General features: G+C 38.4%; 1 protein-coding gene across 1 annotated transcript; it reads left to right on the top strand.

The window, feature by feature from the left end:
* Positions 1–669: 669 nt before the first annotated feature.
* PCGF6 (polycomb group ring finger 6) lies at positions 670–27,593 on the top strand. The gene is made up of 10 exons (XM_074875202.1): positions 670–1,059; positions 2,360–2,459; positions 3,822–3,918; positions 4,495–4,550; positions 5,348–5,407; positions 6,019–6,127; positions 10,006–10,033; positions 12,902–13,000; positions 19,103–19,189; positions 25,969–27,593. Exons 1-10 carry the CDS (start codon positions 772–774, stop codon positions 26,023–26,025), a joined length of 981 nt encoding a protein of 326 aa, XP_074731303.1. The 5' UTR covers positions 670–771; the 3' UTR covers positions 26,026–27,593.

The following is a 27,593-nucleotide window of genomic DNA, read 5'->3' as shown; positions in this document are numbered from 1 at the left end:
CGGGCGCTGCTGCCGCTGCCTATCTAGGCACTCGCGGCTTCGTTTTGCGACGCTGCCAGAAGCGCTTTATGGCAGCGGGGGTGGCATGAGTCTGGAGGAGCGGTTCTGAGGCGGCTGCTGCGCTGTGGGTGTCCTGGCATTAAATAAGTGTGATTTTGGGTAGTAACCGTGCGGATATGAGTCATAGAGCTTAGCAGTGCTTGCGGTGTGCGTATGCGAGAAACCTTGTTCAGAAATGGTTTATTTGGTGTTAATAAGCCAATACTGCTGCCCTCCTTGGAGTAGACCAAGGATGGCCTTGGGACTGGGTATCCTTACGGGCCTTGCTCCGAATTAAATTTACTTACGGATGGGTAACTTGGTTTTCCAGGTATTTCTAATACTGCTTTTTTTATTCGTGTTTGGTAAATACGAATTCGTTGATATTAGACTTATTTTGAATGAAACTCGTATCTTGTGATTGACGCGCTTTCCTGACAAACATTTGCCTGTGTCCTATTAGCGAGTTAATTCTTAGCTGGAGGAGAGACGAGTATAAAAAAAGCTAAGAAAAGAAGGCTGTAGGCGGTAAAATTTACCAGGCGGTTGAGCCTCAGCGCATGCGCATTGGCGCGCTCCCGCCCGCTAAAACTACACTTCCCGGCATGCCCCGCGCCGTTCCCGCGCAGGCGCCCCGGGGCCGCGCTGGTGGCCTGCCGCTCCTGCCGTCCCCCGCGGGCGGCCAGCAGACGGTCCCGCGTTTGCCCTGGTCCCCGCCCTCCACCCCAAGCCATGGACATGGAGGTGGAGGTTGGCTCTGTGGTCTCGGGGCTGTCGGGTGGGGATGGAACAGGCGCGGGTCCGGCCGATGAGGACCAGGAGATGGAGGGGGCTCCCAGCTGTTCGGGGTCGCGCTCCCTCCCCTTCGAGTTCGAGCGGAGCCGCTCGGAGTCCAGCGGCGATGAGGACGACGACGAAGACGACGAGGAAGAGGAGATGGAGGAAGAGGAGCTCGAGGGAGACGCCGGGGCTCGGTTCGGGACGGACGACGGGGAGCTCGACTCGGACGATGACCGGGAGGTAAGGGCGGCGGGGGGGCACACGCACCGGCCGGCGCAACGGCTGCGGCGCGCGCCAGGCCCCGCTACCGGCGTGCCCCGCGCCGCCTGGGGGCGCGTGCGGCTGGGGGCGGGGGCGCGCGCACCCTGCCGCCGCGGTGGTGGGGCGGCCGCGGCTTGGGGAGGGGACGGGATGGCGGGAGCGAGGATGGTGGGAGCGGCCCTGGCCGCAGCGGCCTAGGGGGCTCCGGAGTGGGTCAGGGCGCCGCGGGGGCGGCTGCGAGGTGAGGGCGGGAGCTGCGAACGTGAGGAGGGCACGAGGAGGCAGGGAGGCTGTCGGGTGTGAAGCGGAACGTCTTCAGGCGAGGACCCGCGTCCGCGGGCGTCCGCGGTTTTCAGGCAGGTCCTGTAAGAAGTGGACGTCAATTTACGAGCTTTTGGGGACTTGTGAAAACTTCCAGGTGTGAATCTGGACACCTGCTTAGTCTATGTAAGCTCTATAGTAATAGGCTTTTTATTATTACCCAATTTAATTTTATCTGCCTCATTTAAATGAAGCCCTTACAAACCTTTGGCGTAGCTGAGAGGGTGGTAGACAGTGGCATGTAGGTGAAGTGAATGGTGTCATTGAGGGAAAGAAAGCCCCTTGGTCTGGCTTTGAGACTAAAGGAAGTAGAACATAGCAATCTAACGTTACCTTTTTCAGACAGATCTCAGACCATTGCTATAGAAGAAATTTGTTCTTTTTTGAAATAGTAGACTTCCACAGGACAATTGTTGTGAAACTACTTGTATGCATTCCTGATAAATGTACATCATAACCAGAATTCAGAGCAGTGAGATTTCAGTCTTTGCTTCAGTATGTATTTGTATAATCCAAAACTACGTGTAGAAACAAGAGACAGCACTACTTATATATCTTGACTGGGGGCACCAACACACTTGCTGAGCATTTTCAAATAATGGTATTATTTGCTACCAGTATCCCCTTCAAGCTTGCTGATTATTTGATACTCTGTTAAGGAGTTTCTCTGAAGGAACTTTTCCCAAAAGGATTGTTTATAATCTGCTTTTCAAAATATGATTCATGAAACAAACTGGATTGCCATTCACAAAAAGGTCAGTTCAGAAGACTAGATGAAAATCTTTAGAAAAGAGTTGTATATGAGAAATGATAGATCTCTTAGAAAAAAACGTTTCTGTAACATGTTGATCCAGACTTTTTTCATGGTTTAAGGCTGTGATGTTTTAGAAGCTGCAATCAGGAAATTTAATGGCTTAGCCTGTGTATTCAAACTCTTACAAACTGTCTTTGCTTTTAGCGTATGATAAACCTTGCAGAGTTGACTCCTTACATCCTGTGTTCCATCTGCAAAGGTTACTTCATTGATGCTACAACTATTACAGAATGTCTGCACACTTGTAAGTATCAGCATTGTCATTGTAAGAGTTTAGTTGCAAATGCAAACAAAAAGCTGTTGAGACATGCTGGCTTCACAAAGATAATTTTCTGTTTGAAGTGAATGTGTGTTGTGTTTATTCTGTTCCTTAAGGAAAATATATTTGTGGATATTTTAAGCATCAGAAAACTATGAAATCAATCATTAAGTCAGTTTAGCTTGGCAGGTTAAGTGGGAAGAAGATATAGGGAAAGATAAAGCCTGAGTAAAGCAAAAATAGAGCTACTACATACTTTTTAATTTTTTTTTAAGTAGGCTCTAGGAATTTTGAGTATATAACTGAGAAAAGAAAGCTGAGTGGCTCTGCTCATAATGTTGTTGATATGAGCTTGTAAAATCACAAAACTCAGTAAGTGGCTGTGTGGAAGTACCAGTTCAGATACAGAAAGTTATATGCACCCAAGGAACAGTTAGTCTATAATCTGATGAATAGAAACAGATGGATAATAAAATACTGGCTTCAGTGGTCCTGTCTTGTTATTTTTCCTCTCAATCTTTGTGTTCTGTTACCAGTTTTTCCATTGCTAATGGAACTATTTTCTCTCAAAGCTAATAAAACCCTTTCTGTGAAGCTGACTCAGCCACACCCATGTTCCTACCTGAGTCCAAGAATCTTGGCTTCTTACTCCTTTCAGCTGTAAACACTACACAGAGGGAAAACCTTTTTTCCTCTTTTTTTTTTTTTCTTCTTTTATGGGGCACTGCTTACTAGTTTGATATATACCATGAAATATTTGTTGCAGCTTGTAATTTAGGAAAATGCACAGCTGTTAGCAAGGGCAGCATAATGTTGCAAGTGCAACTGTGGTGGTGTCTTAGAAGTTTCCTGGTAAATGTTGTGGAAAAGTTTGATGTGTTCAGCCTGGTATGGAGCTGATTTGATAGTAGGTTATTTATTCTGAATATTTCCACGCATTAGGTTTCCTTTGAGGTTTTTAAAGTACATGTAAAATACAATGAAAATGGCAGAATTATAATTTTTTACCTTGGTTCTTCTACTGAAATTGTTTGTAGGATGCTTTTCAGCAAACATTTTGTCTGCAGCAGTCAATATTCTGTTGTTTTAGCTCTGCTCTTGTTCTGGGTAACACAATTACAGCATTGAACACCTACCTTTGCGTCAGTTGGATTAATTGAATATTCAGGACTGTTATATCCTGTACAGGCAGAGAGCTGCTGTTTACTTGAGTTTGAAAATTGAACAACTTCATTTTGTCTCTGAGAAATTTTATTTGAGATGTCTGGGTGTAATTGCTCCTCTTGCTTAAACAGATGGTATTGTGTCATGGGCATGTGACTTCTATGGGATTTATTTTCTCTACAGTTTGTAAAAGCTGCATAGTGAGACACTTCTACTATAGCAACAGATGTCCAAAATGCAATATCGTTGTACATCAGACACAGCCCCTTTATAATATCAGGTAATAAGTTCATCCATTTTTATAGGTATAATTTTTTTCAAGTTTTGCTGCTTGCTTTTAAGTGTTTTGTTTTACAAACATAGTGGTTTCTTATTTCAAATGAAGGAACAGTTACAAGAAATGCATTGTGTTCTTTAAGTTTCATCTCAATAGTAAAGATAAAAATACTCAATTTCTTGTTTTACCTAGTTTGTATCCCTTTCTAGGGTTTATTACTCCCTGCCCTGGGTATTTTTATGCATTTGCTCAGTGTTACAGGAGATACCAGAACTTAACTATTTGCTTTGTTTTCCTTTTAGACAAAGCTTTGTTGGCATGGTATGCTTATTAACTCTGAAAATTGAGTTTTAGTTTCTCAAACTGTTCATGAATTCTTGAATGCTTTTAACTTTACATGGCTTCTTCTGTTGGAGCCCTGCTGTCAGGACATGAATTTAGACAGATACAGAATTGCTGCTCTGTCACGTCTTTTTATGTACGTTGCATTTCAACGGTGTGTTTGGCATCTCTGTTACAATTTAATGAACACCATTCAGTTTTGTGCCTAAAATGCTTTATGTCTTTTCTCTTTAATAGACTGGACCGGCAACTGCAAGACATAGTCTATAAATTAGTTGTCAATTTGGAGGAAAGTAAGTCCCTTTCTTTATTTTATTACCATCTAGAGATTGAAAATATTGAACAGAAAACAGAGTAATTCAAAGCCCAGTTTCTGTTCTGGGCTCTTTAAAATAGTTTTCTAACTTTTGGTTATAAATCTTAATGAATTAGCTGTGACAACTGGCATCTTTCTGGCTGCTAAATGCTGTTATGGATAGTGGTATGTACCCCATCTCATGAATCATAGCCATCACTGTATCCAAATAAACATCCAGATAATATTTCGTAGTTGTGCCTCATATTTTTGTATAAGTACAGAAAACATCGTTCCAAGTTCACTTGGCTCAGTTGAAAAAAAGTTGCTAAGACTGATTCTTTCAAAATGCTTTTATTTTTTCCTCACTGCCCCATTTATTTTTCTGATTTTAGATGTGTTCACTGTCTCATGTCATTTACCTTGAACTTTGGGAGCCAGTGAATCTGCACAGTCCATCTGGGTGGACTGAGTGAAATATGCACATCCAGTGAATATATAGGGACTGTAGCTGGTATAAAAACAGAGTCATGACAGCCAGAAGGCTACTAGTTTTTGCAGCTATTTCAGTACGATTTATGGCCAGTTACTCTCATTTCTTCCCAGTTTTCTCTAACAAACTCTTAGTCTGGTATCTTAAGTGTCCCAGCCTTATGTGGAATAGTAGTGATGGTGAAGGTCTGTAGGAACTTGGAAAGTTTTTACTGCTCTGACCATTGGAAACTATGGATATTCTCAGCGTCTGAAAAAACATTCCAATCTGTTCTGTATCGTGGTTTGTTTTTTTTTTTTCAGGAGAGAAAAAACAAATGCATGATTTCTATAAAGAAAGAGGATTAGAAGTGCCCAAACCAGGTGAGCTGTAATCACTTAGAGAACACTGTTAAGGAAATATTTACTATACCATTTATTTTTAAGGGCTTTCCTTGAAATATTCACTCACAACTGAAGAAGATAGTATTGGAAGTATGAGATTCTTGGTTGTCTGATTACTGTAACTTGTCACAGTTCTCAGATTACAAAACCAGATGAAACTGGCAGCACTTAAACCCAGATTGTGGTTGGATTTTTTTTTCAAAATTGTATTTTGCCTACAAGCAGGAAATGTATATTAAATGTGCATTAATTTTATTTTCTGGCCCTTAATAAATAATAGATATTACAAAGGAGTAGAAATAAGAACTTCAAAGTCTGTTGTCAGATGAGGGATTACTCTAATTATTTTTTGTCTTACTATCAAATAAACAGCTCTTTGGAGAAATGCTATGCTGAAAGCTAATAAAATGCTGGTTCAAATACACAGCATGAAATGTATGAAGAGCTGATGTAGTAATAAAAAAAAAATAGGATGAATTACACGGGCTCTTTTTCCTTATGAGCTCATCTGTTTTGCTTGGCGCACATTAGCATTTTATGCTGCTTTTATTTCAAGTTGTGTTTGCATTTTGGCTATTTGAATATTTTAGCTGTCCCACAGCCAGTTCCAGTGAGCAGAGGAAGACCTCGAAAAGTTCTGGGCTCTATGTTCCGGATCCCACCAGAACTTGACATCTCCATACTTCTGGAATTCATCGGGTGAGTTGTGGGCAAATGTAAGAGCAAGTGGCTGACGTGAGGATGCTGCTTGTGTGTGTTGGATGGTTAACTGGCTCTTAGTTTTCACTGAATGTGCATTTCCTCCACCTTGAATAGCAATGGGAGCTGGTTTTAACTTAGAGTGCAATAGTGATAGCCAACTATGCGTAGCTAGATGATGCAGATAATTAAATGTGTGTCTTCCTATGAAAACAGCTTCCTAAAAAGTGTAGTTTTAAAATTTACATGTGTTTATTTTATTTTTAACGAAGTAGTGTAGTCTCAGTAAACTGAATGATGAAATACTTGTCTCTTAGACTTCCTTAGTCCCTATAGGTGGCAGCACCTTTAATGTTGACTATGCTAGGACTTGCTCATGTAACTCAGGGACTGCAACTACAACCTGGGCAGCAAGAGTAGTGTTCCCCTAAGTGGTGAGGATAATAATGTGATCTGCTATTAAGTTTGCCAGACAGTTTCCCAGACTTTAATGAATTATGCTGAAGCTTTTGTATGAGAAGTCACCTTTAGCCATGGATTGTGGGGGTGAAATCCAGCCCAAACACTTGATTTGTTTTCAGGAACACAGGAAGGAGAAATTGTATTGCTTTGGCCATGTGCAGTTTTGTATGTTAGTGATTGAGAGGGGATAATTGAGAAAGGTTTGAAAGCTGTAACTACTCTGCTAGCACCACACAGTGCAGAACATCAATTGTGAGGGGGAAGCAGCTTGACTTTTGTGCAACTCTGACCCCTCTACCCAGATTGTGCCAGCTTTTGGCCTGACTTTGAACAAAATGTTCAGAGAACTCCAGTACATAGTCATAGCAAACTATTACACAAATGATGTAAAATCAAGCCCTCAGAAATTGGTAAATTCTAGCAGCAAAGCATACTATCTTGATTCAGCTCACACTTTGTAGACATCATGTCCTAGTCTTTTTATATGTTATGTCCAGTGTCTCCACTGTGTCTCACTTTATTCAGAATACAGAACAAATTTCCTCCGTGGGTAATCCTCCACGGGTAAATTTTGGTCAGGTAGATGGTGGTGTGTGGTTTTTTGTTTTGTTTGCTTTATTTTTATGTTGCCCATCACGCAGCTTCTTTATTTCTTTTAAATGGACAAGGAGTGGGACTGCAGGAAGAAAAGAGAGGTTTTGGAGCTATGCCTCTAAGGAACAATGCCCGACTATATTATAGAATATCCTTGTGAAAACACACACCAGACTTAATTTGGGTGTTCATTTTCTTTATGCCTGACTTGCAGAAGTGCTGAATGTTCACAAGCACAGCTGAAAGCAGTGAGAGTCATGACTAAAACTGGAGTATCAAGTGTTCTGCAGACAAATCCAATCTTTGATGTCCCAAATTGGCACTTGCAGTTCTTGGTTACCTTTCAACACAGACTGTCTTTGGTTCCTCTTCTTAAACAAGGTATTAATACTGCCATTCTGCTGAGCGGGATGGTATGGGAATACATTCATGTGTTGAAGAAGCTGAGGAAATTAATGCTTTTGCATTAAGAGCAGTAGAGCCAAGAGCCATGTGTTGAACAGGAGAGGAAAGCAAAGACGTTATACAGCTGTTCAGCCTGTGACCATTGTGTATTGTACACTTGAAACTTAATTTAGTTTTTAATTGTACTTATAAAGGCTTTTTTCCCTTTAATGAATGTGGTATAAACCGAATGTAATTAGTACAGGATCCCAGTGACCTGATGCTCGAGCATGCTTTTTACCCCATTGTGTAAAACGTGATTAAATGGATATATACAGACAAAAGGTAAAATGCTTTGACTAAAATCTCAGTAGAAAAGAGTAAATGTAATGCTATTTACCCTGCGTTGATGTTGGGTTAAGAATGTGTATGCGGTTGTTTTATTGCCTTGGCTGTGACTGTATCCCATGAAGTTCCCGTCTAGGTGGGGGGTTGGAGGATGCCGGTGATGGGTACCGGCCGCTGCTGTGCTGGCCCAGCAGGTGGCAGAGGGAGCACGTGGAGTGCAGGGGCATAGGAGCATGCTTTTATACCGACAGCCACACGTCTGTCTCGGTGGTAATCTCACTGAAAATTACGTCAAAAAACAGGAATTAGGTTTTAGCACCAAGGATGTCCCTTTCAGGTTGGAACACTTAATGACTCTAGGAAAGCTTCCTTAGGTTGTCTTGACTTCAGGATTAGATACAGTTTGAACTCACTGTAGTGAAAATGGTTTAGATCTCCACTGTGAAAGTCTCCTGGTTACCTTCCCCCGTCCTGTAATTCTCAGCAGGTATGTTGTCAAAGCAAGAGGAATATGTCAGGCAACTTAAACCTCAAAACTAGTAAACATGTATCTGCCTGTCTGTGACACGAGATGACTTTTGAATCTGTGTTGTATTTGTTTTTCTGGTAGCTTTATTTCAAGCTTCCATTCCAGTGTTGGCAGCAAAGCAGGTAATATTGTGCAAATACCATCTATACTATGTGAAACTCTCCACTGGTTTTGTTACTCATGTGGAGGGAAGCACAGAATGTTTCTAACAAAACAAGGATGATGGCTTGACAGCACCTACTTCGCATTTTATTTTAGTGGCTTTTTTAACCTTTGATGTTCTTTTATGCTTTATATGTTTAAAGGTTAATATGTTTTCCTCTTCAGTAGTCAAAATCAAAGAATTTATCTTGGTGATGAGAGATTAAGAAAGCATTTTGGATGAAGAAAACTTGGAATAGATTGGACCAGCCAGCAGAAATTGTTACTTTGTTAGTCTGACTGTCTATATTGTGTCTTTAGAGTATATTATCTAGTCAGCTGTGGAGCTGTATCAAAGCAAATGACAGCTGTAGTGGAAAAGCTTTTCTGTGTTTGTTTCTTAGTAACTTTAAATTTCATTTCAGTGGCAGAATTTGATGATAGTTTTACTTAACTTTGCCTGATAGCTGGTACATATTTAGAGGTGAAAATACTCAATTACAGTAACTTGAAGTGCCATGCTAATGTGTGGTCTGCACAAACATTACAAATACATTTGTTTTCTGTATCAAATGGTCAGTAGAAGTATGGCTGATCTATAGTGATGTTTGATTTTTGCCCTCCAGTGCAATAAGTACTGCATTTTTTTCCCCCTCTCATGTACATACATGCTAATGCAATGCAAAAATAGTGAAATATCATGAATTGGGCTTGCTTAATTGTGGAATTTATACATTGCACTACAAGATGGAGGTGTGGAGTATAGATGATCAGTAGTAGATCACATGCTCAGACTGTGCAAATCAGTGAACCTCTGTTGAAGCCAACTGGGAATTTGGTCATTTACCACCTTTATATGTATTTCACCTTCCAGAGAAATACCTGCTGCTTTCCTGAGTTCCTATATAGCATTAGCATTAATCCTGTGATATAAATAAGTCTGGAAGGCCAAAAACTGGCCCAGAAAGCCTCTTTGTTGGTTGGGCATGTTCTGTCAGCAACTTCTTAGGTACTGTCTGTTGAGGTTCCAAATATCAAGGATGATGAAGTATGGATGTTTAAGCAGCATTAATACTACAACCTACTTCTATGGAAATGAATGTTATATTGTGTTTAAAAATGGCTTTAGGCTGTGTTGAGTGTTTTTTCCATTTCATGTAGACAAACTTTAAAGTCATAAATAGCTGAATTCACAAGAAAAATGAAGTACAAATAAAGAGGAGGAGAAAGATACATAAACTCAGTCTAATATTACTTCATGTATTAGACTTTAATGAAAGGAAGAGTCTGATTAGGAAAATAAGCTTGATATGCTAGACTGCTAAATCAGTAAGTCACTATTGTAATAAAGAGCTTGAGGGTGTTAATAACTGTTAACCTTAGCAATATTGACTGTGCTTACTGTTCTCTTGTTTTTCAGAGCTAATGAAGGCACAGGGAATTTTAAGGTACAGATATAATTTGCATTTTTCTCTTATGATTTACTTCAGAAATATGTATAACCTGAGTGTATTTAATTTAGTTTTTTTCTTACATGGAGTGCAGCCTGAACTTTCATCAGCATAGTACTAACCAACCTTGGATTAGTGTACTTTCAAACTTATTGTTGTATAGCATCACAGAATAGGAAAAGAATGCTTCTGAGGCTAAAAATCAAAGTTTTGCTGGGAGAATGGGAATGATACTGATGAAATTTCATCTAGGTGATTCAAGCTTGTTATTCTTGCATCTCTCCAAAAGGTGCACTACTATGGCTTTTACTGGAATCCTAAACAAAGGTATAGACATTGTCTAAAATACTGGCTTTTTGAAGAAGATTCTCTGATTGTAGTGGAAAGCTTGCCTAAGTTATTCAGAGGAAGCATAGCCTGAGGTATAGCAACGGTATAATAAATTGCTATGTGCTTAAACATATAACAAAAAAAAAACCCAACCAAATTGTCTAGACAGCACGATATACTTCCTTAGCCAGCAGAAAGCTTATTCTTTTCTCCTTCCCTTCACTAACAACGTTTGCTGTCTTGAACGGTGGCTGTTCTGCTAAACAAGCAACAGCGTTCCTGATCCTTGCTAAAGAATACGGCTCTTTGTCCAGTACAGATCTTCTTACTGAGCTGCTTTGGTACAAATTCATAGAGGAACTGCACATTGTTTGCTGGCTTCATGATTTCATATGCCATAGTTAGAGATGTTCAGAGTGTGTCATTCCCCTATTTTGGCTAAACATTTAGAAAACAAGACTACTCATCGGCAAGAAGGAGATGTAATTTAAAATTACTTAGTATATGTTGCATTTAATCTTTCATTGTATTGGAACTGTAGGACTCAAAAGATGGAATGGTGCAGAATAATAGAATATAAGAGACACCTAACTGGTACAGTTAGCAGGAAAATTTTACTGTTGAAGAACTTGAGAAAAAAGTGTGTTAGTAACTTAAATATGAATTGTCCTGATTGTACCATTTTACTAATTTCCTTCATGTTTTCAGTTGAGTTGATATATTTTCAGGCACAAGTCTGAACTGTTAGATTTGATTGCAGTTATTCATCCTATTTTTAATAGTAATTACATTTGTTATGGCAGAGTTCAGTAGGCAATTTCAAACTTTCAAATACAGAAATAAGAATTTTCACAAAGAGTTGAAGTGTCAGTATAGTTTCATAAAACAGAATTAATCTGCAGAAGGGGGGCAATGATCCTGAAAATGTCTGCAGTCAATTTTCTTCATCTGTTACACCCCCACACCTACCCAGCATTTTTTCTTCTTTTTATCCTTACATTTCACACTGGTTTTTTTCATCATCTTGCCCTTGTATCACTTCACATCCTTCCTGTCTCATATTTGCCCTTCTTTCTGCTTTGTTTTTTATCGTGTACATTTTGGGCCACACAAGAATGACTATAGGACAGTTCAACTATTTTATTAACTTACGTGTTGTAATACTAAAATTTGTTAGACACTTATTTCCTCTGAAACATGCCACTCCAATGTGAGTAGTTTTGCCTTTTAAAAAAGGTACTTGGTTTGAACATTATTAAGGAGTGCTTGTGATTCAGGAAAGGTTGGGGTGTTTTGTGTGTGTTTTGGTTGGGTTTTTTCCCTTCTCAGCCATAAATATTCCTGCTCACTTTAACTCTAGTGTTCTAAGCATGTTGAAGATGAAAGACTGCCCACCATTACTTACAGTGAATAGTTCTGCGCTGCAAATAGTCCTGCTATCCATAGACTAAAGTGCCACTCAGCTTATGTGCATATTTAGACTTCCATATCATCTATGTGAGTTTTAAGTACCTCATCTTTTAATTGGTATTTTTCTACAGCATTTTCAAATTCCTTGCGGTGTGTTAACCCCATGCTTCACTCTGTCCCTTCCTCTGAAACTATTGTTCCAAAACCACGGTTATCATGAATACATATTTAAATTCATGATTGAATTCAAGGGTAGTCACGACCCTCTGACCCTTCTTTCAAATTGAAAGAATATGATGAACCTGGGTAGTAAATCCCAGCTGTCCAGAAGTCAACATAAAAATCCAATTAATTGACACAAAAGGTAATCCATTTATCATACTGAATGCAGTCATCTGCTCTGCCTTTGTGCCTCTTCGCTTAGCTGCCCATATCACCAGTCAGCTGTTTAAAATTTTATCCGTAGACGAGAAAGCCATTAAGATTTTTGAGGTTGGCATAAGAAAGGTCTTGTTGTTGTCACTGTGAAAGTATTTAGAAATGATACAAAAAGATTTCAGACCAGTCTTGCCATTGTGCTCTCCATAGTTTATTTTAATTGATTCTGGAATTTTGTGGACTATTAAGTTGATTTCAGCCCAAGCCATAATACTTCTAGAGTGCTAAAGGACTTAAGCTCCTTGCATTATAAAATTACATGGTTTAGTTATCTGAATCATGATATACAAGCCTGATTTGGGGAAAATAAGGAAACTTTAGGAAATAGTTCATGTGCTTCTGATGAGTAAATGCTTGTGGAGGGAGAAGGTCTTAAACTGCTGTATAATGCTAATTTCTATGCAGAATTAATAGCAAATATCATTCTCTGGTACTTCCATAGTCAAATAGGACTGAAGTCAGTAGCTGGTTATTTTTAAATGTTGGTTTAAACAGCAGGAAGTTTGAACCTGAAGTCTTAGTACATATTTAGTCCTTTCCCTATGAGGTAATCTGGAAGTAAATTGGAGAAGGGTCCAAAAATTTAAGCTGCGTCCCTCAACTGAGCTTTCACTTGAGTTTGGGGTTTACAATGAATGATGGCTAAAAATGTACGTTGTCTTAAAATCTTACATTTATTCTTTGCAGCCTTTGGAGAAGAAGTTTGTGCGTGTTTCAGGGGAGGCAACAATTGGACATGTGGAGAAATTCCTCAGAAGAAAAATGGACCTAGACCCTACTTGTCAGGTATGCCACTTGTAGTGGCACTTACAAGTTCACTGTGATCAATGTAATGCCTGCACTTCAGACAGAACGTTTCCATTGTTCTTTAGAGTCTAGAAGTAATGTTAGGTTTTTTTAATGCAGTAGGATTAGAAAATAAAGTGTTTGAAATGTGATCTGCAAGGAACAACTCTCCCAACTCATTTGCAACATGTTTAGATTTTCATTATAATACTTATATTTGTATAGAGTTTCTAAAGTGCCACGTAAGATTTCAGTAGGTGAAATTCAAAACCAAAAGATAACTGTTCTTTCAAAGATAAAACGTGAGTGTGTAGACAGGAAGGTGTGTGAGTGTGGGGGGGATATGAAGGCAGAGACAGGTAGAAGCTGAATAACAGTAAAATTTAACTGAATGTTGAAGAAGCAAACAAGGGCTAAGAAAGAATTATACTGTGGATGGATGCGTTGAAATGAAAGGTATGAATGCAAATGTAGGCATATGCCTCCAAATAAGAATTCAAAGGAGCAGAATATGGTACAAAATAATTTAACTTCATATTTCTCAACCATTTTGGTAGAAATGATTCTTAAAGCTATCAATTATTGGTAAATCAAACTGATGTGAATAGGCAAATGGTGGAAGTTAAGTGGTGGCTTTGGAGTTAAGGCTGTGTTTTCATACAGCAGTAGCTGGCTGAGACAGTACAGCATGACTGTGTGCCTCAGTAAAGAGTATTTATTCATGCTGCTTGCCTTTTCAGTGGTGACAAAGCAAATCAGATATAAATTGTTCATCATTCTGAGGAAGTAATGCCTTTTTATTTGCTAGTTGCCTCTCAGTTGAGAGTCTCTGTAGCTTTTAGGTGGTGGCAACTTGATATTCTGAACAAATAAAAGTATCCTCAAAATGAGGCTGGAGAAATTTCTTGCATTAATTGAGGAGTTGTTTATTTGAGAGGAAGGAATTGTTTTGTTTCTTTGGGTTTTCTGTAGTAATATATTGGAATCTCAATTTTCAGGAACACTGAACATCCATAACGGAAACTGCAGTTACCCATCTTTCAAAATCAAGCTAGGCCTGTGTGTTGGATGTTTTTCAGATTTTGCAGTCTTGAGATCATAATAGAGATAACTTCAGAATTTTTCCACCATTAGTTACTTTCTGCTTGGACTTCACCAGACAGGATATGATCCGCTGTTAGTGGGTAACTGTTACTGTGTCTCAGAAGCTGATGATTTCATAGACTTCCTTTCTCAAGATGTTGCTTGATGCTGGCCCAGTTACTTTTGTCTCTGCTAGTAACCAGTTTGCCATTCTGGAGTAAGGTACAGTCCTTGGCTTGCGCTAATCTCTTGGTCTCTTTTGTGCAAGCCCTGTCTGTATGGAGGAAATGTTAAATCTGATTTCTTCTACAGTCAGATCCTTTGGCTGCTGCTTTTTTTCCCCTCTGATCTGCTCCCATTTTTTTTTTAAGCGAGTATTTTTTTTGGTCACTGAAAACCCGTAGTTGATTTTCATGCCACAAATCATGACTCATTTCTTGAAGATATTCAGGCTTATTTTTAAAAGATCAGGGAATTAGGGAAATGAAGCAGGAAGTATTTTTCCTATCCTGATTGATCATTTCTTTGTCATATGGGGATTTAAGATTAAAGGAGTGTGTGTCTTGAGTTGTCACCTTCTCATTGTAGTGTGCAGAACTGAAGCTGATGGTTTGTTGGTAAACATGCAGAAAGTGAAAGAGGTGTCAGATATGTCACTGAAGATCAATAAACCTAATGAATCATGTCTTACTCCAGCTTCCAAGGATGGCTAATAAAACAGAAAATGTAAAACAAAATTAGGAAGAACCTGAATGTAAATTAGCACAGGCAGAAGAATTTAGGGAAATAGGTTGTAAACCGTACGTGCAAAGAATATAAATGTAGATGATGCTTGGCTGCTTTTTTAGTTTGCTGTAGAAATTTTGAAGGGAGTTGAGGACTGCAGTGGTTCATTTCCCGTAGGCTTCCTCAAAGTATGTTAAAGGAGAAATGGATATTAACTTAGGACATCAAGCTTTTCATTTTAATATTATTTCTTTAGTCTTGATTTCTAACTCTCTCCAGCTCTTCATTACCTGAAATAATCAATTTTTTATATAAATGTCATGAGTTTGGTGCACTCAACTTGGGACTGGAGTCCAAGAACTAGATTTCCTTGGGAAGCTGGGAAATTTCTTTCAGAAACACGTTTCGGGCACTATTGAGCTAAAATGTACTGCATTCATAGTCTTCTTCCCCACATTTATGTGCAGAAAACTTAACTGCCACAGTGTTTAACTGTGCCTTACCTGAGACTTGAAACTTCTAGTAAGGATGCTCGGTGTGGTTATTTTGTGAATGCAGTCAGTTCCTATGGCATACCGTCTTAGCTTGAGAGTCTGTAAAAGTATTATTTGAGAATGTCTTACTTGTTCCCTGTTAAAGCTGATTCAGTGACCAAGTGATAAAAAGTATGTTACTCATTCTCCTGAACTACTGACTGTACTTGGACCTCTGACTTAATTTGTTTGTGTGGAATATTAGCTAGTATTTGCCCTTCTTCATTGACCTGCACAAGTGGGTTGGATTGAGGTTAATGAAAATGAAATAAGACATCTGACTTGTGTGACAGTATATAGAAAAGTCTAAAAAGCAGTTTTGAAGCCACTGCCTTTGTTCTTTTTTCCTAATCTGAAGCCTCAAATTATTTCCAGACTTCTGTATTTGAGTTTGCAAGGGGATTATTTCCTAGTTTATCTGAAAGGTTAAGGCTTCATTTATTTTCATCTACCACTTGAGCTGACAGACTGTAGTTTACTCTTTCTGGTGCTTTGTTTTGATCCCTATGCTTTGGGCAACAATTAATTTTCTGTATGTGTTTATATATATTTCTAATTACAAGGTTTCTCTTTAATATTCTTGCTGGAATTATTTTGGGGGGTGAAAGGTTTTGAGCAACTGGAATTGCTAGTAATAGCTAAGTAGGTAACATTTGAGCTAAATACAGTCTATAGTGTTTGGAATCCATTATGTACTTGGCTTCGATATCTGATGTCCATCTGTATAGTTTCTGTTCTGCTGAAGAGTGGGGAGAAAATGAGAAGTTTTCTTTAAAGTGTTATTTCCTTTGAGGTCATCCTGCAGCAGCATTATCCTTTCTTGCCTTTCATTCTGTGAGGACGAGAGAGACTGCTGAAAGACTTGCAGCTTGGCTGGTCTGAATGCGTTAATGTAGTTTATGGAATAGAAATGTTCCGTAATCAGATGTACATTCCTGAAAGTGTGTGTGTGTGTAAACTGCAGCCTGGGGAAAGATTGGAAGAAATTCTGTGTTCATACAGTGTAGCTGTTGATGCAGTTTCTTTATGCCAGTCTTAGACCCTGGTATAGAAGTATCTGGTACCTTTGAAGAGTAAAAAGCAGCTAGAGGGAATGGGAAGCTTTGCCAGCTTTTTGAATAACTAGCCCAAATATTCATGTTAATCTCTAAAACTTCGTGTTTTGCTTGTCCTTCCCTGGATAGTATGGGTAGGCATAGAAACTATTGATTGAGGTCTACTGCTTTCTGGGCCAAATTCCCCCTTGGGATCAATCTTATGTGGGATGTCTCTTACATGAGTAAGTTTTCCATTTTTATCTTTGTCTTCCTTGGTGAGTATTAATTTATAATTGTCTGTTATAGTGTCATTTAGAGAAATAGCTCTAATCACAAACATGCCACCTAAAGAAAATAAATGGCGTAATGGAATGGCTACTTTATTTTAATAATTTTAACAGAAGTGGTTGAGTGTTCAGCAGTTACACCTTCGTATTTCCTTTCAGCAGAAAGTCAAACTGTATTTACTGCCGTCTCACTAGCTCTCAGTACTAGCTGGCTTCAGTTTTACCAGTTGGTTGAAGTTGTAGTAAATTCATAGCACTTGTGTTGCTGGTGACTCTTTTGTAATGGAATATATTAATTTCTGTATGGCACAAGGATTCCTCTGAGACACATTTTACATCTGATTTTCACGCTGAACTGGGATTTTTTTCATTGTATGTTTTATTCTCTTGTCCTTATAGAATGAATCCTAGCCTAACAATTAGCAGACAGAAATTCAGACCTTGGTGCTGGAATGAGGAGATTAGGCATTTGGTATTCAGAGCACTCTTAACACAGTAAATGGGGAAAACTCTTCTCAATTTATTAGAAGACACTGGATCTTTAATGACTACCATTTGAAATGGGAGCAGCAGGATCAACAGTGGAATATTTTCAAACAAGCATTCTGATTCTCTTTTGAAAGACTGTCAGTAGTTGTCACTATGTTTGCATCCTCTATTGGGCAAATATATTAGATTTTCTATTTCTGTAGAATATATAAAATGTATATGTTTATATGTTTCAGTGGGAGCAGGATTGAGTTTTCAATGCCTTGTGGTATAAAATTATAAAAGTAAGCTTATAAAGCAGAAGTCATTAAACTCATATATCACTGGAAAGCAAAACAGACATCTGTCTTCCTGCAGTAATAACTGTAGAGGCTAAAATGCATGGGAAATGGCAGAAATAACTGTAACTGACTTTCAGAAAGAAAAAGAAATATTTCTTTTGCGTTCTGGGTTAAATACATCAAATGTTGATGTTAAACATATTTAGGTCTGTGTATGGATCAATATTTAATGTTACATCCAGATTAGTTTTTACTTGCTGGTTTCCTCCTAGAAGCTAAAAGGAGAGTAATACTAAGCAGTTTGCATCTTCTGCACATTAAGAGTCAATCTAATGTGAACAGAGTATTCTACATTGTTCTCATACTATACAGATGGTGAAGTAAATTAGCCCTTTTTGAGCCTCTAAGGACTAGAATTCCTGTGTTTCTGATTTTCAGAACAACGCGGTCTGCCAGCATGAGACATAAATCTTCCTAAATCTTTTAATGAAGAACAAGAGAGAGATAGTGGCTCAGCATGCAGAAGAGCATAAATCCAGGGGAAATGAATAGCTGAAGCGCAGACTGCATCCTATAGTGAAAAGTGGCCATACAAGAGAATATGTAATGATATTGCAGTATGCTCCCTGACTACTGCAGTGGCAGAGCTTAGACATTTTCCTTGCAGAAAGCTGTGGAGCAGCTCATTGTCAATGCATTTAACTTTAATTTTGAGGTTTCATCATTGTAATTCACAGATGAGAGCACTCTCATTTCCATATCTCGAAATTGCTCATAAGGAAAATGTAACCAAGCTGCAGTTGAGAGAGAAACGGTGCTGTGTTAACTGCTCTGATTCGGAATGTCAGAGGCTGGATTTACATTATGCACAGTAAGTTCAAAGTAACTTTACAGAGAAGCTTATTTTTCAAGGTCAAGGCAAGGAATTCAGAATACCTCGTTATGATTTCCTTTTTTTTCCCCAAAGTTACTGTTTTTATGGGCAGTTACTTAACACAAGTGCCTCCTCCGGAATTGCAGACATCATTGACATAGTTTAGCTGCAGTAGAGGACATTGCTTAGAATTGCTGAGTATGCCCTTCACTTGCATCACAGAAGTTTGACTGCATTTTGAAGGAGGACTGTGTGATGTAATTGCTGACAGTGGCATACAGTGAGCTGTTGAGCTGTTCTTCTCTGTTAAAACACTTCCTTCCAAACAGTCATGTTAAGCAGACTTATTCATGTGTTTTCTTACTCAAGATAAGAATGAGGGTAGCAATGGCTTGTTTTCTGTCAGTGGCACAAACAACTTGCCCTCTCTTGCAACTGATGAATGACTCTGGATGTTTGTGGGATAGTTTTAATACATGATCTAAATTCCCATTAAATTCATCACAGCTATTACTAAACAGCTTTTTTCAGCAGACACACCAAACTGGGAGTGAAACAATAAACTGTTCTCTCTGTTTGAAGTGAGCCCCAGGTCAGGGATATGGGGTGGGAGGCATTAGGGCAGTGCAGTAGTGCTGTGCCTGCTAAATACATTTGGACGACAAAGGTAAAGGTGGCTTTAATGCCCAATATGCTAGAATTCAACTCTTCTAAACAAATTTAAAGGACTTGGATACTGCTTTGCTAGTCCAAACGTAGGTTGAACTTGACCATGTTTGTGTTCTTTCACAGGTGGACATAATATGTGGTGATCATCTGCTAGAACACTACCAGACACTGAGGGAAATTCGCCAAGTCATAGGAGAGAGTGCAGTACAGGTATGTGGGGCAGCTGGGGCTTTGTTCCAGGTTTTCTTTTCTAAATAGAACACTAAGCTACCAGGAAGACCAACTTGCCTGAAGAAGTCACTTAGAAAATCTCTCCAGATTCTGCAAAATATTTTTTATATTGTAAATAGAGTTGAGAAGTATACCATGAGTTAAATGGTTTGATGTTCTGGATATGAGGTTTTTTGTGGTGTTTTTTTCTATTCTGAAACAAGTTGCTATCTTATCAGTGATAAATTATACCAGCCTTTCTTTCAATTAATGTTCCTTGTTTTCCTCCCTGGTGATTACACCTCTGCAAGAAATCAAAGGACTGAAGCATCCTATATAAGACTAACCTTGTGACTGGTCAGGGGAATAAGCACTCATAAAAGCACAAACCAAAGGTACAGAGTAGCCAATGCAGTTAATATGTTTGATGTATATTATGCCAGTCCTGGTCGCACCATGAGTGTACAGCCAGCTATTTCTTACTGATAACTTACTGTGTTAAGTGCTGCTGGCTCTGCAAATAAGAAGCATTTTTTTTATTTCCTTGGGAATCTCTTCAAGCATCTTTGTAATAGGAAGGGTCACACCATTTTAGAAGTGCAGCAAAATCAATGAAGTAGTTTGCCCAGTGCATAGTAAGATACAGATATAAAATCATGATGTATGGTAAGCTGTATATTAATCTAAACTTGGAAGTCTGAAAAGTTGATGTTTTATCTAATATAGTGGGAAGAAATAGGATTTAGATTGGTATTTTATTTGGAAGGCAATCTAAGCAGATGGAAGAAGGGCTAAAATAGTGTCAAATTCAGTTCTCTTGACTTGTTTGTGCACACATAGGCACAGTCTTTTAGGTTTAAATTTCCTGCTGAGCCCTTTTGTGCTACAAGAGGGCTTCTGTGTCAGGAGCAAGAAGTGGAAAGGTGATTTCGAGATATCTTGGACATTGCATCACCTGTACCTGATTTGAATAACTAAGAGAGATCCCACAGTCAGAGCAGATATATGCTGCTCATGCTAGTGTTGGCAGACATTAAAAATCTTTGAGGCTTGTGGTGTGTACCTCAGTTTCTGCGGTCAAAGGGAATAAATGCCATACTTGATGTCTTAGCTGTTTATATAATAATATGAATTAAAAATGAAAATGTAACCCTAACCCGCTTTGGGGAGCAGGGGATAGAAATGAGGCAGAAGCTGGCACTGGTAACAAAACTTGCTCTAACGTAATGAGTTCGTTGTAGATAAATAGAGCAATCAACACATAGTGGTGTAAGTGCCCTCCACTAAAAGCTTTAGTAAGTATCAGGGGCATGATTTATTTCTCAGTCCAGGGTTATAGTCCAAGGTACCTGCTTTTAGACTTCATCTTAGCATGAAAGCTTTTGTTGTATGAAAAATGCTCTTGGGGAAGCACTTTAAGGAAAACTGCATCAGTTTCATTTCTTGTCAGAAATGGATCTGCCTAGTTGACGTTTAGGGTCTTTCATTTCTTGTCAGAATTGGGTTTGCCTGATTGATGTTTAGTGGCTAAGTACCAGTCAGCAGCTCCTCAAAGAGAACAGTTGTCTCAGGATACGTTCTCCAGTGATGTTTCAAGTCTCGTTATTACAGAATCAGTATGCTAGTGATGAATTCTCACAAGCCTGCTCTCTTGGGCAAACAAACAGAAAAAGATCTTTGGTTTTTGTGAAGTCTTGCGCTTTCATAGTCACTTCCTTAATTTTTCTTCATTTTGGTACAAAACTTCTTAGGATGCCAAATAGTTACAGTAGAAATGTTGAAAATGAACCACAGTTGCTCCTTTTTTGATATTGAAATGATTGTGACATTTTCATGTTTTATAGTCTCATATTATTTTTCAGAAATCAAGAGGATGCATTTCTAGGATTAAAAAATTTTGGAAAATGTTTTTTAGATAATTATTCAGAAAATAAAAATAGATCAAGTCTAAAAACTGTAAGGGTTGTTTCTTTTTCACCAAGGCCTGAAATTCATTGAGGGATGTGATTGTCCTGGCCCAGTGAGAGTGCAACTACAGAGGAACACTTGATAGATTTTATATTAAGCTCCAAGGGTATCTTGTGTCATTATGACCTTCCAACCTTTCCAAACCAGTGCTGGAGCTTGGAATGCCCCTAACAGCTCTCACTAGGATGCTGAAACACTCTTCAGAACTGCCGTTTCATTTACTAGTTTGAGATTCATTCTAGATGCTCCATACTTACGCAATGCAAAGTCATTTAAAGGAATAAACATAGGAGTTATTTATTTAGATGAGTACAGGCCCTGTTAGAGAAGAAAAATAAGTGCTCTTCTGAATTGCATTTTTCACTTGCAAGTTCATTCATGTCAGCAGTTACCCTTTTTGCTGAGAAAAGTGATTCTAAAAATGCAGATAGGTTTCTCTTTGCCAAAGGCATTAATTTTAACATGCATCCTTTCACAGCATTTACATTGAAAGTTTCTTCCAATGCAGTGCATCATAACCACTGTGACTTTTTAGGGGCTTTTATATTCCTTCTGAATGGTTCTTAAATGCTCAAGATTGTTTTGAGAAGATTTTGGGTGTTGGGATTTTTTCCTTACTGAGTAACAATGTGTAATGATGTCTTAGAGCCTCAGTAAATTGAAGTCTGTAGGTGCAAGCTAGCAGGATTTTAGCTGTTCTGAGTAACTATGTGCCTTTCCAACAAGCATGGGAAGATCAAGTGTGATCTGATGGTGAAATAAATATTCCTGATACTGGCCCCACAGTAACGTGTTTGGGTTGTTTTAATTGGAGTAAGTAGGTAGCTAATTTTAGTGGTTGAATGTAAACAATTAACATGTTAGTTTCTGAGTAGTTGATAGAAAGCTAAAAAAAATCTGGAATAAATCTTGTTTAATTTTGTTGATCTCAAGATATTTTAACATTTCTGAAATTGAGTGGTTGGTTGAATCTTTCTAATTAGCTGAACATAAGATTTCTAGCTCTGTTTAGGGCAAAACCAAAATTGCTACACAAAATTTATATAAAAAGTAATTTTGCTTAATTCTTAAAATACTGTAAAACTTGTGGAATTTAATGAAAGGAGAGATCAAAGACACTGATAGACATTTTTTAAAAGCTCAACTTGGTTATCAAGCATTGAGATCTGCCTGTAATGAAGAGTTTGATCAAATAGCTGAGGAAGGAAGCTTGTTACTAACTATATGGGAATATAATTTCTTCACTGTATTACCTTCCTCCCCTCTACTGCACAAATGCAACATGATCCAAGCTGCTAGTTATTTTGACTTGTCTGAAGCTGGCTCTTTGAGCCCTGTATCACTGATGGATGTAATGAGCTCACACATGGGAAAAGCTAAAAAGAGTAGCTTCCTTTATGTCCTTGGCCCTTGCCACAGAGGTTTTGCAGATTATAATGGTCTCTTTGTAACTCTCACCTTTTTGTAACCCAATGCTATTGTATTTTTTAGTCTCCTGAGCTGGGCAGTAAGAGCTGTGATCTAATTTAATTACTGTGACCCTCTAGCCCACATCTGCTGTGGAAGTGTTTTACTCTTTGCTGTGGGGATATTGAATTTGGATAGTGGGGCACTTTGTGTTGCTGCTGCTTTTGCAACATCCAAAGTTGTATATACTGTGATGTTTAGGTCTCTCAGTTCTGCTCTAAAGTTGGTGGAGTAACAGGTGGAATCCTTTCCTTTTTTTTTTTTTTAGGTCAGGTTCACAAATGTGTGGCAAAGAATGCTTGGAGAGTCTTGCTTTTCTTTTGGGTATATGTGAGTTAGCCTGATTTGAGATTTGTAATAAGCAGTGAGAGCTCATTCTCTGTTTGGATTTCCTTTTAAGAACAGTATCTAGAGAAAGCAGCTGAACATGTATAGAAATGTATAATACTTTAAAAGTGAATAATTATAGAGTAAGCAGTGCCAGTACAGGGTTAATTCTCAGCTTCTCTTTATACAGAAAGGATTGCAGTGGTTTTGGCCTTTGGTTCAGTAGGGATATTTCCTGTGTAGATAGATAATTTCTTTAAATGTCCTACTGCCAAAGGTACCATTTGAAAACTCATTCATCAAAGAATACATTGTAGCATTTTCTTCCTGTGTAAGTATTCCTTTCCTTTAAGAAACTCTGCCATAGAGGAAAAACTGATTTTTGACCACAGTTCTCCAAAAAAGGAAGCTTGAATGTGTCTTACTTTCTCTACTGAAGTAGCTAACAGGCACAAGGAGTAAGTATACCTTTGTGAAGGTATAACAACACACTATGTGCCGAGAGGTTCATAAGTAACTTCACAGTACCTGCGCTATCACAGTACCTGTCTTCATATCACAACGCCGTCATCCTGCTTTATGCTAGGGACTGAGTACGTGAGTTAAAGCTCTTGTCTCCTCCTGTGTTCTTTTAGGAGTTAGCAGTGGATTTCTGGTTATTAACAGGATGAGAAGATGAAGGAAGGTTAGTGAGCTGGCACTAATAACATAAAAATAAAATAGGTTTTTTTCATTCCCGTCCATTGAAGTTAAGGTTGATTGGCATCCACCCTACGCTAGGCTCTCATGTGTCATTGTAAGAATCATTTAAACGAAAGAGAAGCTGCATGAGACTCAGAGCACATTGGCTGTTGCTCTGAAGTTGTTTGTATCACCTTTAGCTGTAGAGTTAGGGGACACATACATTTGCTGTGGCCTGACCATCATTTCTTCTGTAGGTGTTTTAATGTGCCATCCTTCTTTTCCAGTATGACCCTTCTGGTTCTTATAAAAGAACACTTTGATCCACTTTTCTCAGTGCCTGCATGTTAATCCCTTTTTTTTGGGTCTTCAGCCTTGATCTTAAGACTGACATCACCATGTCCAGTGATACAAAGCATTTGGATTTGATTTCCCTTAGCTTTGACTTGTGGGTGCCAGAAGTTAGTAGATTCAAAAAGAAGAAAAGTCATCAGAAGACACTTGATACAAAGCTACTTTGACTTAGGGCTCAGGAGCTTTCTGAGAAAAGCTTTTGAAATTGGAAAATTGTATAGAGAGGTAGTATACTTTCCCTTCTCGTGTATTTTTAATTAGGCTTTCAGCGTGGGGCTAGGTAGCCCTTTGGACTGCCCTGGTATGGCCACTCTTAGGACCTTACATTTCAAAATTTTTCTTTTATTTGCCTCCTTTTTTGGTGTCTTCTTTTCCTGACTTAGAATATTATTCTCCTCTTTAAATAAATCACAAAATCTGTAGCCAAAAGCAGAGCTTCAGGTCTTACTAAATGAGGATGTTGGCTAATTTGATCAAAGTACTGCTGTTGCACATCTCTCCTGCTTTGTTAGGAATCTGTTTTCTTTCATCATCACATTTGAAAACTCCCATAGCTCTTCCACTTTCTTTTTCCCTTGAGAATAACATACTGCACTTTTTTTTTCCCCCAGAACAGTAGCTTTATTTCCAGTGGCACCATTTAGCTGCCAAAGTTAAAGAAACTAATGGTAGAAGAGAGTGAAATAATTATACACAGCAGCAGTTAGGGTGGTTTTCTGCTGAAAGAGCTTTGTGGCACTAGAGGCAAAACAACGCTATTTTTCTAATAAGAGGTCATCTTCCAGACAGAACATAGAAGTGTTGATAGGCACTGTCTGAAAAGAATTCCCAAGGAAAGAAAAAGAGCATGTCACAGAGGTGTGGAGGAGCACATTCTGTCCTCTTGAGTCTTTTTGAGGTCAATTTCTTAATCTTAAATTTCCTCCAATGTAAAATGGCTCAGATTTTTTTGAGTAGTTGAGGCCACACCAAGCAGTGAAAAGCATTTCTACACAGATAACAAATTATTGTTTTTAAAAAAATCTATATTTTTCCAAAATGCTGTGTTTAGACTAATATAGTACTTTCTGTTGTTACTGTATTAGAATACAGAGCCTGTAAAGGGTGAAAGTCTTGTTACTGTTTGGTTTTGTAATTAACTTTTTAATATGCTGTTATACCACCTCACACAGAACTGTGTAACTTCTCTGGAACATAATATTATCTTACATCCTGTATGTTAATAGACAGAAACTTCAGAAGCAAAATATGGTAGAAGTTCTAACATGTCAGTTGTGATTAATGTAGTTCTCTCTTCAAAAGAACACTGTTATTGAAGCCTGTCCATATCAATAGGTCTAATGCAACAAGTCAGATTCCCGACGGATCAGTGGTGAAAGCAGACTTAAGTGCTAGACCTTTCACCAACTGTGTGTGAATTAAATTACATAAGACTAATGAGTCAGAAGTGTCCTGTTTCACAGGTAAAATTTTTTTTTTTTAATGTGGAACAGTCTCAGAAGAAGAAAAACATGAAATAAACTAATAGGGGGGTTTTGTTGTTTTTTTTAATCTGTTGTATTCATTACTTAATAAATATGTAGTGGTAGTCTGGACTCTTACAGTACAGCTTTTGGCAGCACCTTCTAGAACTACTTAATTGATTACTTTTTTTTCTGCCCCACAGTATCATGTGGAAAGCAGCATGAGTTATAAACAAGAGCCTGTTGTATGAAGATAATTCTATTATAACTTTAAAATAAAAACAAAGATTATACTTCTTTTTAACATCCTGCTTTATCTTGAAGAGAGGGGGATATAATTATTTGCCTTGATATTTCAAAACTTGCATTCACCATATGGAAGGGGCATGGTATAAAATGGTGAGTGAGACTGAAGCTGAGGTTCTGCCATGCAGTGACTGTCATACCTGGTGGTGACAGAAACACCTCACGGAGAAGGCGAAGTGGTATGATGATACAGTTTCTTTCTCTGCTCTCTAGGATGGTTTACTTGTACTGCACTATGGCCTGGTAGTATCGCCGCTACCTGTAGCTTAAAGATTGCTACGATATCAGAAGGCAAAAGAATCCGAAGTCATCAAGCTTCTTCACTGCTGTTTTCACCAAAGAAGGCTATCGTATTTCCTGTGACAGGAAGCAAGTAAAAGGAACCACCACTAACTGCTGTATGCTTGTAATTTAATGTCTGACTTTACCACTGTAAAAAATTACAGCTTCTTTAAGTACAGCTATAGATGTTACTATGCTTTGTGTTACAAATTACTATCTTCCAATTTCACTCAGCTCAGGGAATTTAAATGCTCAGAGTAGCTGCATTTTTTTGCTTTCTAAAACCACAAGATCTCACGACGTGAACAGCCTTTTTTTTCCTCTAAGCTATGAGATATTACTTGCTTTCGAAGTGTCTAGCTAGTACAGTGCTCTCAGGGATGATCTTCAGTGGGCAGTATAATTTATTCTGGGGAGGAGACAGTCATTTCCCTAAAAAAGTGTACTGTGATCATCTGTCTTCGGATGTGATTTGGGGAGAGGAAGGGAACTTTAGAAATGCAGACCAAAATAGGTAGAAAATGACACACCGTAAGCATTGTTTTTTGAGAAGTAGCATTAAATTTAGTTGTTTTTCTCAAAGAAAGACAATTTTGTTTGCACTGGAAATATAGTTGCTGGTAGTTTGTCTTATACCAAATGGTGGATCATGCATCTCTGGTCTTAATGGAGATGAGCTGGCTGTAAGCTGGTTAAACTATGCATGAAAAAAAAAAAAGTAGCACCTCTTTCTACCTGCTTGATGTATGTAAAATAATCACTGTCAGCCTGATTCTGCTGTCATGTAAAATCTGTCAACTGACTTGACTGCAGGAGCATAAATCCTTTCACTTTAGCACAAATCTTTCTAGCAGCCATGAAAATGGTGGCTTTTTCCACTCTTTCTAATGTGTATTACTGCATTGTAGTGGAGACCAGGGTTGAGTCATGTAATACTTGCCTGTTACTAGCAGATTCACAGAGACATTAGGTAACTTTAACATATTGAAATACTAGGTTTTGTGACAACTGTAATACTTCAAATTTTGTTCTGTTTAAGATTCCCATGGTTTCTTGCACAGAATTAAGGACCAGAGCTTTGTGTGTTATGGTCTTGCTGCATACTAGGTCATCAGTGTGGGGATTCATGAACACCACCCTTGTGCACCAGGCTCTCTCCTTCCCTGTAGTCACTGTAGGGAAAGGGAGATTTCTTTGTAAGGCGTTTCAGAGCACCTAAGCTAGCTAAAATGCACTTGCTGCTGTCAGCCTAAGAGGACTGACATCCTTTGTCATGAATCCCTCCTCAGGTCTTTACAATAAACATACAGTTTTGTCTGTGAAGGTGACACCATAAGAAAAAAAAGTCTTGTTTGAAGTAATTCTTGTGATGCTTTTAAAAAAAGTAACAAAAACATTTCTAGCTACAAATTCCTATTTTCCTTTAAAGTTTGTATAAAAGTAGTGTTTAAAATGCAGCAGAAAATGAGATTATTTTGTAAACACTTTGTGAGTTGTGTTGATAAGAGATTATATATTGTAACAGTAAAATAAACTTTATTTTAGCCAATTTAAAA

The sequence above is a fragment of the Strix uralensis genome, chromosome 7, assembly GCF_047716275.1.
Source record: "Strix uralensis isolate ZFMK-TIS-50842 chromosome 7, bStrUra1, whole genome shotgun sequence".
NCBI classification, from domain to species: Eukaryota; Metazoa; Chordata; class Aves; order Strigiformes; family Strigidae; genus Strix; species Strix uralensis.
The sequence above is the reverse complement of the archived record's forward strand: the minus strand, read 5'-3'. Positions and strand labels throughout refer to the sequence as shown.

Excerpts from the sequence above, each read along its gene's own strand:
- PCGF6 (XM_074875202.1), top strand. The coding sequence starts at position 772 with ATGGACATGGAGGTGGAGGTTGGCTCTGTGGTCTCGGGGCTGTCGGGT. Across the intron at positions 4,551-5,347 it reads AGTTGTCAATTTGGAGGAAA|GAGAGAAAAAACAAATGCAT; the intron begins GTAAGTCCCTTT and ends TTTTTTTTTCAG. Across the intron at positions 19,190-25,968 it reads TAGGAGAGAGTGCAGTACAG|GATGGTTTACTTGTACTGCA; the intron begins GTATGTGGGGCA and ends TCTGCTCTCTAG.